At 40.3% G+C, this 15,868-nt stretch overlaps 1 protein-coding gene across 1 annotated transcript in view; it reads left to right on the top strand.

The window, feature by feature from the left end:
* The window catches only part of MYLK (myosin light chain kinase), a 195,354-nt gene that overhangs the window by 157,417 nt on the left and 22,069 nt on the right, over nt 1–15,868 (top strand). The window contains exons 22-25 of the mRNA XM_058809539.1: nt 7,283–7,585; nt 11,176–11,211; nt 11,300–11,393; nt 12,379–12,582. Coding sequence (XP_058665522.1) covers nt 7,283–7,585; nt 11,176–11,211; nt 11,300–11,393; nt 12,379–12,582 — 637 coding nt within the window. The remainder of the gene's footprint in view (nt 1–7,282; nt 7,586–11,175; nt 11,212–11,299; nt 11,394–12,378; nt 12,583–15,868) is intronic.

Raw genomic sequence — 15,868 nt, 5'->3', positions numbered from 1 at the left:
AATACAAGTTTACTTGAGAACAAGGTCTGATTATCACTAATGCAAACAGTCATTGAATGTAATGGTAGGATTATTAATTGCTGCTATGAAGGGCTTGGTTCTGCTTCCACAGAAGTCATATATATGCAAGCTATATTAGAATTTGTTTTCTCCCTCGATACTCTGTTACAAGGAAACATGGTAGCAAAACCAGCAGTGCACAGTGACCCTTTCAGCACTGTGAATGCATGGTGGGAGAGCCTGAGAAATCTGGCTCACTGCTCACCACTCAGACAGAGAGGACCCAGTGGTCAATGTTCTGTGCTCCCTCTCTGGAAAAGTTAAGTGCAGACATCTGGGAAGCAGACAGTGAAGCGAGACATCCATAGACATTTTGACACTGAATATTGCAGCTCAGAAGTGCAAATATGAATGATTCTGAAGTTCTTTTTTTGAAAAGAATCAGATAATATCTTGCAGTATCCATGTGATTCCCTGTTTACAGTCAGGTCAAGAATGCAGTGAATTTCTTAAGAATATGTGGGTGGATTCGCTCTGTAACCTTCAACCTTTCAAATTCCTCTGGATTGCTGGAATATTTTTGTCACTGGTTTTATGGTTAAAGGGCAACTACACTGGTGGTTAAGGAAGAGATGTCTTATGTTGCTGCTGTTGTAGTTCAAGAGTATAGTAGCCTCCACTGTCAGCTTCCCACTAATGCATAGTGGCTCTCCAGCTGTACCAAAACAAAATTTTCAGAGAAAGACAAAAATGTGTAGAGGAAAACCAGTTTACTCTGCTCTGTGCATCTGTGCTGGCACACTAATCCAGGTTTATCCCTTGAATGGCCATGTAGTTTCAATGTCATTTCTGTTAGGAGAAATTTCAGTAGAAATCCATGCACAGTTACTTTTTCATGATGGTTACCTTCAGCTTGTTTTTGAGGAAGAAAATAAATATCTTGACAATTGCAACAAAATTCTTATATTTTACCTAGTTACTCAAAAATTATTAATCACAACTCCTCCATGCAAACATGGGGTTCCTAAGATCCAAACTCACTCCAGTGGAGACTAATTCACAGATAATCCTACTGGGGAAACTCCTAAAATTTATTGTGCCTTTCAGTGGGCAGGTTTGAGCTCTAATTCAGTCAGTTATCAAAGCAGATACCTAACGTGCAGCACATGAGTAATCTGAACAGCTTGTTGATTCAGGCTCAGGAGCAGATGGTTTAGAAAAAGGCTCCTGAGAATGCATTATATATTTGTTTGTTCCATTAGGGCTGTGGCAGAAGGAGATGTTCTTGTGCTGGGCATTTGTGTGGGAGTGGTGAGCTCTGGTTTCGTTCCCAGCTCCATTCTCCTGTGTGTCCTTGGGCAAGGTCATTTTACACTTCCGTGCCTCAGTTACCCCAAGAGCACAAAGTGATGCTCTGGGGCCACCAGTATTTGTGAGCTACTTTATCCACAGGTCTCAAAAGGGCGGTTTTTAAATAACTTCATTTTCTGTCAGAGTTGTCAGGAGGAGCAATCTGCTGAGAGTACTCTGCAGTGGATTTTACAGGGGAGGTGTAAATTTCAGAGTCTGGACTAACAAATCTTTACCATGGGGTTCTTGCCTCTGCTGTTTTTTAGGAGAAATCTCATGTTCATTTCAGTTTCTCATGAGCTGTTTTGCAGGAAAATGCAGGCATTTTTAAATTTAACTTCATGCTAAACCTGTGGCACACTAATGTACAAGATGTACATTAGTTACAGGAGTTAAGGAGTAATATCTCTACTTGTAGCACTGCTCTCCCTTGGAAAAAGAGCTGCAGGGCATAGTTTTCCAAGCACAGCAGCGAGGTCTGCCATGACCCCGAGCCCTGTCAGCAATAGTGCCGAGTTCAGTTATGACCTTTTATGGTTTCGCTTTTCTCCTGCTGATGGATTTCAAATGAGAGCTTTGCCAGTGCTGTCGGCATGGACAGTGTTCAACTGGCTGTTGCAGCATATTAAACACCTTCCCTGGCTAAACAGATTGTGGAATGGAATTAAATTGTTTCTTTCTGTCTGTTCTTTATCTGCCAGACAAATATCACAATAGCTAATAATAGTATTATACAGTAATATGATAACTGGATTTAGAAAGAAAACAAACCAATTTTGAGAACAGATAAAGAAAACTACTTCAGAGTCATTGTTTCAGTGCTGTCTCTGTTCATAAAAGAAAGGAAAAAATAACTTTTCAGAGGCTGTGGTTGTACTGCTCTCAGTTTTCAGAGGCTTTCTGCTGGAGCAATATCTCTGCTTTAGCGCCAGGGCTGTGCGAGCTCTTAATGCACAGCAAACTCCACTGCCTTCCTTGGCTCAGCCTGACCCTCACAGCAAGTAGCAGAACAATTTCCATTTCCCTGCACACACTTAGATAAGGAGATTGCTGCCTTTTTTGGTCTCTTGGAATGGTTCTTGTGTTCTGAGGGCTCTGTAAACTGAGCCATGTGGAGAAGGCAGTGAGGTCTCGATAGCAGTCTCATGTCACGTGGGTGTCCTGCATGAGCTGTGGGTTTGCCTCCACTGCAGAGAGAGAAAAAGTCCCTTTGCTTATGCAAAGGAATTTTCACAGAAACATGGAATATTCTGAGTTGGAAGGGACCCACAAGGATCATCGAGACCAACCTTTAAGTGAATGGTCTGTACAGGGATTGAACCCACAACCATGGTGTTATTAGCAACATGCTCTAACCAATGCACCACTGGAACAAAAGGCAATCACATCAAGTTAAACTTGTCTGATAAACAGCAATGATTTAAAGGCCAAGCCTGTTTATGTTTTATGCTTCTCAGAGTGCACAAATACAAATTAATTAAAGTTTACTTCAGGCTGTATATCAAAACCTGTTTACCAAAATATTTTTGAGAACTTATCTGAGGAAGGAGTGCAGCTGAATTCAGTTTGAGAGTAAATAACAAGTGTGTGTTTCAGTCCTGGTATGGTCTTAAAAGTGGCTTAAACATTTCATGTGGGGCCACCTCATCCCATTATCATTTGCCCTAAGAATACATGCCACAAAGAATAAACTGGAATCTGACCTTATTGCTTTTGGGGTAGTGGTAATTTACACCTCCTTTTCTTGAGAAGCAGAGGGTTTTAATCTGTGCCTGGTTTGCTGAAACATAAAGGGCTAAAAAGCACCTTCACATCACCTCCAGTCTCCTCTTACTCCTCTCTGCTTGGCTTATGGCTCACAGCACGCAGGAGTCACTCCTGCTGCTTCATCTGTGCTGCTGGTGTCAGCAACTCAATGCAGCCTCTGTGCTGCTGGGCAAACAGTCCCTGAGACAGGTTTGAGGCCGAATTTGCTGCTCCTTTGCCTGCCACAGGGCCTTGGAAGACAGCTTGGGGCAACCCTACTTGTATTCCTAGAGAGATTTATGTGCAAAGGCATTGGAGTTTGTGGGATTCTGACCAGGTTCAACAGAACTGCATGAATACAGCCAGTCTGACCATGATCATCTAGAATATCATAAGACTTGATTTAGGGGTGCTATAAGGTAGCCAAGGCTGGAGTACCCCTAGTTTCACATGGTTAAGGTACCTTATGGTGGCTTTCTTTTGTTGCATCTAACAATGAAATTGAAGTTAGAGCTAAATATTTTAAATTAGTTCCTTCTCCTACATAAATGTGCACAAGTGCACTTTTGGATGCCCTGCCTTTGTTCTAGTTCACATATTGAATTTAGCTATGGATTGTTCCAGAAGAGAAAGAACAAAATTGTGTCCATTAAAGCCAATGTAAAGCCCTTATAACATAAGCCTAAATATGACACATGATTGTGCATGTCAAAAACTGCACATGACATGCAGCAGAATATTGGAGACAGGCAGCTCAGAGACATGAGTGGTATAGTAAACACTAAAACAGAAGGACAAAATAGAGAACTGTGATTGTCTTCCCCACTCTTTCTCAGCTCATGGGATGTTTTTATTGAAAGCAGTTAATTGTGCTGATAGAGACTTCATATTCCAGAAGGGAATGTAGTTTGGCAAGATATTCTATCTTTCAATACAGACAGATGAATACAGGGTAACCTTTAAAATCCCCATAGAATAAACTATTGAGAAAGAAAACAGACACATGGAGAGACCATCTGCAGGTTCTCTGAATGTGCAGAGCTGTAGAATACCATCCAGTCTGATATCAAGTCATTTTTAAGCATGTTAAAATGGTACATATACGTCTGTCATATTTAAAAAGAGCAAAGATTAGGCTTTCATTCCTGTTTAGGATCTCCCATAGCAGCTACTACAGTATTTATACACTGAGCAGATCTGCAAGCAGCAGCACAAGATGATAGACTTCAAACAAAAACGTGCATCTTCCTGGCTCAGTAGAGTCCAGCCAAGATTGCAGGTTTTCATCTCTGCCTATTGAGAAAAATGCCTTAGGAATACAGAAATGTTCCCAAGGCTTGCAGATACTAGTCTAAAGCCATGTGGCATTTCCTTTGCCACTGCTATCCCCTTGGCCATGAATGCTTTCTCTGCAGTGCTCACATACCTAAGCCTTGCTTCTGTAAACCATGCAGGCCAGAGGGACTCCAGTTGTCTAGGTGAGTCATGGAAAGAGAGCTTACTGAGGGAACTGGGACCTAGGAAACTGATAAATCATGCCCAGAGTTTCATTTGGAAATAGAAGTGTGTTGAAAGTCAGCAATGAGAGAGTGTATTTTCATGTCCTGCACAGGAAGCAGGTTACTGCTGAAACATACTGCTGAAACTGCTCTGCCAATGCTGAAACATTGAACACAATCCCCAGATCAATTCAGTGCACAGCAGTAAAGCAACCTAACACTTTATTTTTAAAGCAACACATACATGCAAGTCTGTCTGTGTGCATAGCAGATGTCAGAGAATCTGCACTGCTTTGAAAATCTTCAGCAGATGCCACTGTAAAGTGATGGACTACTGGCTTGGCTTTTTCTTCAAAGTGTTTTCCTCCTGCTATCTGCAACTGCTCTGTTCTGTTGGGATTTAGGATAAATAGGCTGTTGCTTACTCCAGCTCTATCTGCATTTTGAAATGATGCAGTGATTACATAGGAGGAAAACAAGACACAGGGCTGAATATTCCATTCCTGTAAAGATTTAGAGAAGGACAGACAATCATTCCCAGCAAGGTCTGCATGATAACAAGTTCTAGTGAAAAGAAGAAGCTGCTGCCACTGTCTGACTAAAATCACCCAATCCATGTGTGCCATGCCAGCAGCTCTCTGATGGCTGCTATGGGTATGGTACAAACAGGCTGATACTGCACATGGTGTGGGCACTGAGTCCTCACTTCTTGCAGCTCCAGGGAGGCTGGGACAGGAGCAGTACAGGGAAGAGGGGTGCTGCTGTTTGGGCACCAGGAGAGCAAGACTCAGTTCTCATCTTTGCTACAATCTCTCTTTCTAAGCTTAGACAAATCATGTAAGTCCTCTGTGATTCAGTTCATTGTATATCTACTCTATAAATTCATGCTTGTTAATAGCCCCTTCCATTCTGTCAGAAAATGAGGTGAGTAAAATGTGACCATGAAGCAGGACAATAAGCTGTTCCAGAGGTGAAGGATATCTGGTCTCTGACATGTGTTTAACAAAACATGTGCTGTATAATGATGACTCCTAGTGGAACGGTGTTTTAAGTGTTGCCAAAATGAACAAAGATAATCTTGATTCTGGCAGTCACTTTTTCTTCCACCTGGGGGTTCTCATACTGAATGCAGTGGCATACTCAGTGTCTACCTCCCTTCCTCCCTCAGTCTTTTCCCTCATAATCAAAAATTTCTATTTATATACCTTCTAATATGTTTAAGTTCTGGAGGGAGATGGATTTTTCATCACAACAGAACTAAATTTTTTTTTCAGGGAAGTCATTGGGCAATGAAACTTGCACTCTTCCAAATAGTGAACTGATACTTAACTATCTTGATCAGATTAGACTGTCCTAATTTCCCTCTCTATAAGTTAAGCCACAGGAGTCAGAGGAGAGGTTCCTCTGTCCAAGAACCAAAGGCATGTTTCTGACAAATTGTGGCTATTTCTGTCAGCTCAGTAATTTTCCTAGGAATGATAATTTGAGTATGAAGGGATATGGTCTCTCACAGTGAGGCTTTGATCAAAGTCTACAACAGCTTCCCCCAGCATTTGGATGTTTTTATTGCTAAGAAAGTGGCAGTATTTTTTGGCTGCTTTGTCAGCTCTGCCTTTCCTACAGAGCGAGTGATAATATCCATTAGCAGCTTGAACAAGCAAACTGGGACAGGATTTTATCAGTCCATGTTCAGTGTAACCATTGTTTGTAGCATCTCACGCTTTCTGTCTTTTTTGTTTTCCTCTTCTCTCATTTATCCCATCCTTTGATTCGTCTTTCAACCTTTGGCCACTAGTTCATCCACATCAACATCATCATTATTTTGTAGGTTTTGCTAGATTATTTCTGAGAGGATTATTTCCAGAGAAGCTATTCATTCCCTTAGAAGTCTTTTGAAGTGCATAATTCCACAGTTAGTTTCTAGCAATTTATTTTAAAAGCCATCATTTTTCTGTCTTAGAAGAACATTAATTTCAATAATTAATCATTCAACTAAATCTTGAAAAAGTCATATAACTGCAAGACTGTTGTATTTTCTCAGGTGTTTGCATAGTTGGCTGCACATCTACACACCAGGGTCTGGTGATACTGGTTCTACTAATCTAAATAAGGATTTCAGTAGCAATCCTCTAACTGAGGAAATACAGAAGTTTCTATCTCCCACTCCTCAACAATTTCCAAAATGCATATGAGATTTTGAAAATCTCACTATTTAAATTATATATTCTAAACTTAACTCCTTCTTCCCAAAAAGTGCACTAGACTTCCAAAAACTGCACATAGATGAATTTGTTCACTAAACTGTTGGCAGATAAACCTGTCACCCTTCGAGGCCTTTTTTCCATGCCAGCAAAATGGTTCCTGTATTTCTGCTACCCTGGTGTCTTTGGATGAGTGGCACTTTCTGAGGCTGTGAAAGGTGAGCAGTGGCCCAGAAGTGTGGAAGCAGATAAGGGAGCTGAAGGAAGCACATCTCAGCAGTGGGGCTGTTACAGGGGTGTTCCTCACCAAGGAGTGGCTTGCACCATTGTGCGAGATTGCAGGCATAGCTAGGACTGGTTTTAGTCTCCACAGTTTCTATAATGATAGCTGTGAAGCAGAGCAATGGAATGGAAAAAGAAAGGCCAGGAATGCCCTGCTGAAGTTCTGTGTGACCCTCACGGTGTGCGTTGTGTGTGTTTTTGCAGACAAACCAGACCCACCTGCCGGCACTCCTTGCGCGTCGGACATCCGCAGCTCCTCCCTCACGCTCTCCTGGTACGGCTCCTCCTACGACGGCGGCAGCGCCGTGCAGTCCTACACCGTGGAGATCTGGAACTCGGTGGACAACAAATGGACAGACCTCACCACCTGCCGCAGCACCTCCTTCAACGTGCAGGACCTGCAGCCCGACCGCGAGTACAAATTCCGCGTGCGAGCCGCCAACGTCTACGGCATCAGCGAGCCCAGCCAAGAGTCTGAGCTGGTAAAGGTTGGAGAGAAACAAGAAGGTCAGTGCTTACAAAGAAAAACCATCTCCATTCAGCTGAGCTCTTCCTTAAGAGTTCCTTAGCGAGGCCAGAGAGCTGCATGGCCTCCTTCCCACTTGTCTCTGTGGCTGTAACTGTGCTCAGGTCCTTCACAGACTTCATTTGGGGGTCTGACCACATCAGTTTTGCATACTTGCACTGTGGAAACTTGGCTTCAGGGATCCCAAATCCCTGCCTTGTGAAAGCAAGCACTAATTCTCATTCTGGCTTGCTGGATAAGTGCTGGCTGAAAGAATTCTGCAGTTCAGTGCACAGGTAATGGGAAATTAAACCTTTCACAGATGTTAGACATTCAGTCCATGCCCAGCTGGAAAATGATGGTTGGTAGCTTACCTGAAATATGCCAATGGATTCATTATAGTTTATACTGGACACACCATGGAAAAACAAACCATAAACGCTGTCCCAGATTTGCTTTTGGAAATAATGAATGTGCTTGCTGCTAGCCAAGCATAGAATATGCAGCAGAAGATAAATTGGCACCTTGCAGCTAGCTGTATTTCCCATGCTTTCAATCCCAGCATGATGGTGTACCTCAGTCCTGTGTCCCCTAGTACACCCAGCCTGTGAATTCAAGGCTATCCTACTTAGCATGTTGGTTTTGCAGCATTATGGGGTCCAAACTTTTTTAGGGTTTTTGGTTTGACTTGCATGTACTTTTAAAAATATTTTTCCATATTTTTTACTTCTTAATTTTTGTTTAAGATCTTCTCAAAGGGGTAATAGGGAGAGTTCAGTTGTTGTAGAAATTATTCAGGAACTGGTACAAAATTTGAAACACACAAATATCAGCATTATTTTTCAAAACCAGAAAGTGACTACATATTTTTGTGCACACCTCCATCCACCTACTGTGCAAGGATGACTTTGACAGTCACCTTACCAAAAAACCCAGAGCAGGAATTACAAATTTTACCAATTTTCCTGTCTTTGAGGAGTGCGCTGTGTGTTGTATCTCTCCCTCTTCATTTATGTGTGCAGGGCTTTGGAGCTTGAAGTGTTCCATATAACCCTTGTGAAGTTATCTTTTATTGCTAAAGGAAGACAAAATGATAGTAAAGTGATGCAGCATCACACAACTGTGTAAGCCTCTCAAACAAAAGTAAATCATATTTCTCTTCAAGTGCTAAATTGGATGCATGCTGAGGAATCACTTCCCTCTATTTGCAAGATTTAAAACCAATCTAAACCAAGATGCACCTTCTCTTCCAAGAGGGGAAAATAACATTAGGAGTAGCAATAAAATTGAAAGGAAGCTAGATGTTATTGGCTCTTCATAATAAAATTCCCTGTGTTTGAATGCCCTCTTTCTTTAGTTGCAGGACAAACACGTTCTGGGGCTGGAGACCTGACTCTTTCTATGTTTTTGCTAGAACAACCACTACCTATACTGGACCAAAGCAAACAAGTTATTTTTCCATTGAAGTCTGAGCATTTTCTTACATAGATTTAGTACAAAAGGCTAGAAAGTGTATGAGTCATTGCAATAGACATTTTTTAAAAAGCAACAAAGAAGTTGTTTTGAGCAAAAAGAAAATGTGTTCTGTTTGCAGGAGGGGGGAGGTTGTCTTTGTGCTCTCAATTCTAGGGCTAACTGATTTCAATTCTTGATATTGCAGATAGTATGGAAAAAGAGCAAATCATTTAAAGTGTGATTTTTCAAGTGTGAGACTATAACTGGTGCTTTAATTAAAGGCAGTGGAAAATGCATGTTTTCAGCACCTGTCAAAGTCAGGACTTTAAGCTGCCATCTTTGTGAACCCTTAGCTGAGTAACTGAGGATTTTCTAGGCTGCCAAGAAGTCTGATTACTGATTTTCATACTGAGGTGGCCAGCACATATTAGCAATGTCAATATGATCTTAGTGAAGAAAGGCATGGCTCAATTTTCACATTGCATTTGAAGAAAACTAAAATAAGGTTGTAAGTCTCAACAGATTAAAGCGTGCATTGCCATGTTTGAGGAAAATTTGATACTGTTGACTCGCTTCCGAGAAAGGTTTTAGCACAGCTTTTCAGCACTTACCAAGATCAGATATGTACCACTTAGATAATTTGGGCTTCCACTGGTGGACCAAACTGTTCCTATTCTGTGGCTTCAGTGCAGTGTGGCTCCAGAACCGGGCACTGACTCCTTGTCTAAGCAGTATTTGGCAGGCATTACCTACTGGCAGCCTGGCTGGGAGCAGCTCCCTTACACAGCCCTTAAAAGGGGAGGAAAATGTTATGTGCTCTGTGCAGGAGTGGTTTGTAGCTGAGGAAGGTCTGAGAACAGCTACCCCGGGTGGGGAAGGCTCCCTTCCCTCCCTGCTCTTCTGGTAGATCTCTGCAAACCAACTCTTCTGTGCAGGAATATGCAAGGGTTGCAGCTCCAGACAAAACAGAGAGAAAGGCTTTAGCAACAGACTTGATTGGTTTTGCTACCAGCACACAGATGCAGCATTTTGTGTGGCATGTGAAAGGGTGATGCCTCAGACCAGATAATCTGCTCCCCCTGCACCCTTTATTTCTGTTGTTTTCTACTCATCCTCTGCATCTAACTCTGTGCTCTAAAGCACCTAACAGCACCCAGAGTACAGCATTAATTTAATAACACAGATCTGCTGACACAGGGGGGATAAATCCCTTGGTTAGGCTTGCACCCCATGATGGAAAAGTGCAGTTTCAGCAGCTACAGGAGAATTAACTATGTAACAAACAGCCTTTGCAGTTTTTCAAATCGCTGGTCACAGCCACAGGTCTTAGGAGCAAGCCCAAGTGGTGTAAGTGATGTATGACAACATTCCAGCTATAGCCCCTTTCCCCTCATTCCTGCAGGCAAAACGCAGTGCTGCAGGCAGTTCATGTAAATGAAAATTGGAAATGAAAATCAGGACACTAAGGCCAACTTTTACTCTGACTTAGGTCACTGGGTTCACCTGTCTTTGAGTCTGCCTGCAGAACTGAGGCTCCTTTTGAACCTCAGTGATTACAGAATTCAGCCATGCTCAGGGGAATGCTTGCTGTTCAGATTTTCTCAATATTTTGAGTCTGAAAACTTTATCTGGGTGCTTTGCAGGGAATCTTTTCATGTACTTACTTGCCTAACTTTTGGCTTCACAATTCAAAAAAGGCACATCAAAGCCAAGAAAAAAATGTCATGGAACAAGAAGTGTTATTGATTTTAATATTTTTAATTTGTTTTCTATTTCCCTGAGGCATTCTAAAGGCATTTCTTAGATGACTTTGAATTGATGCAGTATGCTGAGATTTCTAGTAGGCAGGTATAATTGACAAGTACTGCAAACCACAGGAATGTGATTCATTCAGAAATGGTGACTAGATAGTGACTGGATAGTCAATAGTGATGAAGAAGTGGTGAAGAGATTTTAATTATGAAGTTAATGCAAAAACTCCTTGACTGCTTTTTGCTGTTTTGCCATAGGGTCTATCAGTTGTCCCTGTCACTTTGAATAATCCATGTCACTTTGAATATCTTATATGAGTGAATATATTTATATAAGTATATATCCCACATAAAAAGTTATTCATGTCTTTTTATTTTCATCACAGAACCTAAAGAGGATGAAGCAGAGCTATCTGACGATGGTAAGAAGTGCATGTTTTAACACAAATCTGTGTCCTTCATTCATGTTTTCTGGAGGTTTGTAATCACGGTCCTTAATCTTATTTGTAGAGGAGAAAGAAACAGAGGTGGAATATCGGACAGTTACAATCAACACTGAACAGAAGGTGTCAGATGTCTACAACATTGAAGAAAGGCTGGGATCGTAAGTACTGGGCTGTGCTGTTGAAGACACACAATTTTCAAGGCTACCAGCCAGTTATGAAGATCATGTGCATTTATTCTTTGACTGTCTTGTACTTTCAACATCCCAGTTGGGCTCCTTTCTTGCAGTAAAAATAGTTTTCAATGTATTTTGGCTTCCACTCCATAAAGATTCTTTGCTCCTATTAGCTGATAATTTTAAGTAGGCACTACATGTATTTCTGGCAAATAGAGCCCACATATGAACAAAGCTAGAGGATTCATTCGTTTTTCAGTGTCCTAAAAGCTATCTGAAAAGAAAAAGGTACACACTGTATACTTGCATTTCCATTATATCCATTAGTGGTAATAAGATTATCCTGCCCACAGGCTGGAATCTCTGTTGACAGCAGCCATAATCCCAAGAGCATTAATACTATTGCTGAGAGAAGGTCAGTGATTAGCCTGGCTGTTTCTCAGGGCCCCAGCTCGTGCTGGTGTGAACTGCAGGCCATGATAATCCTTCAGTGATCGGTGCTGAAGGCCAGGGGATCCTCTGTGCTGCCATGAACAAATCCTGAGAAGTGTAGAGGTAGAATTGTACATTGCAGCAAAGGGAAACAATAGTGCTGAAGCCTTGAGCATTCAGATTCTGATTTCACCTAAATCCTGTACCTGAGATGTCCCACCTTCAGAGGTGTATGACCTATAGAAAACTGTGTGCAAAAAGACCTGAATTAAAGCCTGGTAGGAGTCCCAGTTTTTGAACTCTCCTATGTAAGACTTGTTAACTGGAATGGCAGAGTATCTCTAAACATGGTATTCATTCAAAAGTTCTTGCAGATCAGTATAGAATATTACTTGATGCTAAGAGATTTTAATTTCAGAATGGAATGGTTGTGCCGGAATATTTAATAAATTGTGCTAGAATATTTAGTAAATTGTTGCTATTTGTGGTGGCTCATATATTGTAAAAACATTTTATGGAAATAGTTCTATATTTTCAGGGGAAAATTTGGACAAGTCTTCAGGCTTGTTGAAAAGAAGAATGGAAAAGTTTGGGCAGGAAAATTTTTCAAAGCATATTCTGCTAAGGAAAAAGAAAACATAAGGGAAGAAATCAGCATCATGAACTGCCTACATCATCCAAAACTTGTCCAATGTGTAGATGCCTTTGAAGAAAAAGCCAACATCGTTATGGTTTTGGAAATGTAAGTATGAAGCAGAGCACACTGACAAAATTAATAATGTTGAAAATAGTTGTGTGTACAAAAGTAGCAACTTAAAGACACAAGACTGTCAAACCCTTCAGGATTTGCAGAGCCTGGATGGTTTTCAGATCTTGCAAGTTTTTCCAATTATTTATCCGACTTGTTTAAATTGTGTTAGTGAATCTGTGTTAATATTTTAAAAATCAGTCACAATCTGCTGTAACAATTGTTACTGTCTAGTTTGCTTGTTTCGTAAAGTACATTTGGCGGGGTTTTGCAGCTTTACTCTTATTGTCCATTTGGGAGAGGTGACAACAAAATTAGCTGCATTTTGGACTTTCATTTAGAATCTAAAATGTGTTTAAGGTGAACTTTAGGAAATTCTAAACTTGTGTTGAGCAGTCTTCACAAACAATAATGACCAGCATGAGCAATATTTATATCATCTATAGTGCACCTGCTTAGTCTAAATCCCATACTTGTGGCAGTACCAACTGGAAAGAAAATTAAATCCTCATGTTTTTCCCAAAAATTTACTTTAGTTACAGTTCTGCTGCCATATTTACTTCATGTACTCTCTGATGCAAGGAGAAGCAGGTTTTTTTTTTGCTGGCTGGAAGTTCTAAGTAAGATATAAATTGTTTGAGGCAAAAGAGACTATATGTCTATTTTGCTTCCTTGGCACTTGCTTAGATTATGTGCAAACTACTCCTGCACTGGCATATTTCAGAGATGGGATTTTACAGCCCTGGAACTTATGTGCAGGAAGGTGTTTTTATTTTTAAATTGAGCAGTTGAGCAAACTGCCGATAGTAAGGGAAGGGAACCCTAACTAGCTTGGAACTGAGAGCTGGCAGACCTAATGGAAAACAGGGAGATGTAGAAAGTCTGGAATAGCATATGGCTTTATATTCCATTAGTTCCCCCCTGACAGCAAAGGGGGTTTACTCTTTAAAAATACAGAAACCTGCAATCAAATTTGAAGTAGTTTTGTCACCCAGCCTCAGTAGGATGTGGTTTTAGTTTGGGGTGAACGCCTTCTCTGGTTTTTCAGCCCCCCAACATTTCCACTGTGTGGAGCAGCAGCAGAGCAGTGAGGAGCTGTGTGGCATGGCCTCTCTACTGCCATGTTACCCAGCTGCACAATCCCAGCCCAGCAGCTGCACCTGTAGTGATAAAGAGCCTCCAAGGGATCAATTCTGCTGTAGCTGTCAATATAATATTTCTTAGCATATCAAAGAAGTTGTGGGAAATAGCTTTAAAAGTTCTTACAATGGAAGCTGTTTGTTTCATTTCCATCAGAGTTTAAATGCATGGATTTCAAATAAATCAGGCTCACTTGCTATCAGTCTGTTTTAAATCAGATTTTAGCAGTGACTGGCATTTAGGAATCCCCCTTCTACTCAAATTGATGAGAAGCACCCTTTGATTTTTCTTCCTGTTATTTATTGTAAATTGTTCATTTTAATTTTATTCCCATACCTTTCCTGGAACCTTTTAAACTTCATACTCTCTCCTTTTAATATTTCTCATTACACTATTTTATATGGTTTGATTTCATATTCAAAATAAAATCAGACTTTTTATTATTACTTTTAAATTAAACACTATAATGATATGCTCTTGCCTGGAAACCATTACACCTAACATTTACTGGAAGTCAGAGGTAAATCTCAGGCATTTCCTTTTCAAATATAGGAACATATTGGTTCCACCATAAAAATCTCAGTTGAAAAAGTAAATCTGAAAATAGTAGCATGTTGTCACTTTAATTCAGCACTGAGGGCTAAGTGCCTCAAAGTTTTATATACTTCAGATAGTCAGTTTATTTTGACATAGAACAGAAGGAGATTATTGTGTTGCAAATTAAGATTATTGGAGCAAAATGTCAGCACTAGGTTCTATCATTTGATGTGATTTAGGCTAGTACAAATTAATCGGGTTTTTTATTTTTTTCTAAGGTAGATTTTTAAAAATGCACTTGAGTATTTGCCTAGGTTACTCCAAGGTAGATTCTTCTCACTGTTCCTACTGGACCAAAACCTTAGATGAGTATTCTGTGATTCCATAGATAAGAATATTTTCCTATATGACTCATGTAGAGAAGACTGAAAAGAGGAGAATCCAGAAAAAAAATAGAGATTTGGATTCTGAACTAGTTGTGACTGAACAAAGCCAACTTCTCCTCCTGTGTATGTGTAGAATCTCATTCACATTGATTTTATTCAGCTTCTTAACCTGGCAAAAATGAAATTGGATTTGGCTCCTGATATAAATGCAAGAGTATTCACCCCATAAATGCATTGCAGTTTAATCTACCATTGCTACCAGGGTGTTGAGAGCTCCCATGGTAAAAACAGCAGGCAGGTGTATTAACAGTGGTTTATTTACAAAAATATACTAAAAAGTGGGCCTTGAGATAATGGTACAATTTCTGAAAAGTGTTCCCTTTAGGGATCTGGGAAGGGTGGCACTTTTATAGTAAAAATAAGTCGTCACTATCTGCATTAAACAGTGAGAAACAACTGGTGCATTTTAGTACAAGGATGATTATCATTTGGAGTTGCAGAGTAGTCCACATACAAACATTTTTCCTGCAGATGTTTTCATAAACACCCATACTGGTTAATGCCTTAGCAAAGCAACAACACACTAGATCCCCTGCATGTTTACTCAACAGGTCTGGCAATGCTATTGCTTTATGTTACAAATGTGCTCTAATCCAACATAACCTCGCAGTTTGTCAGGCACATGCTCTTCTTACTATTTTCATATTCATAGGAAACCACAAATGCATTTCTAATTACATATTTTCTGAAATTTTGTAGCCAAAGCAAGAAATGCATCCAGAACTTCAGATGTTTCCAATTCAGTTTGGTTCATGAGGGATATAATCATATATCTGGCAACCTGCAGGCATGGCAAGGCCGCCTTTCAGCTGCGTGTTTTCCTTCTGTAACTGCAATGTGCAATTGCATTTGGCAATAACCATGAACCCTGCAAAATATTAAACCATATAAAGACCATGGTGTGTTTAATTTCTAAAAGCAAAGCTGCTCTTCACTGTGTGCTCCTTTCTTTATGGGTCATTCACCCGCAGAAAGAAAAAAGTATTTCCCATCTTTGGATGCAGGCAGATAAACCAGTTGAGTGATTAATCAAAATTTAAAAAACAAAATAAAATCAACAAAAAATTCCAAAGAAACAAAACAAAACACAACACAAACTCAAACAAAAACAGAATGAAAAAGCCTACCATACCCAGTAAGCCACAATTTAAATTATG

The sequence above is a fragment of the Ammospiza caudacuta genome, chromosome 8, assembly GCF_027887145.1.
Source record: "Ammospiza caudacuta isolate bAmmCau1 chromosome 8, bAmmCau1.pri, whole genome shotgun sequence".
In the NCBI taxonomy this organism is placed as follows: Eukaryota; Metazoa; Chordata; class Aves; order Passeriformes; family Passerellidae; genus Ammospiza; species Ammospiza caudacuta.
Note: the sequence above shows the minus strand (reverse complement) of the source record. Positions and strands in the feature narration are given on the sequence as shown.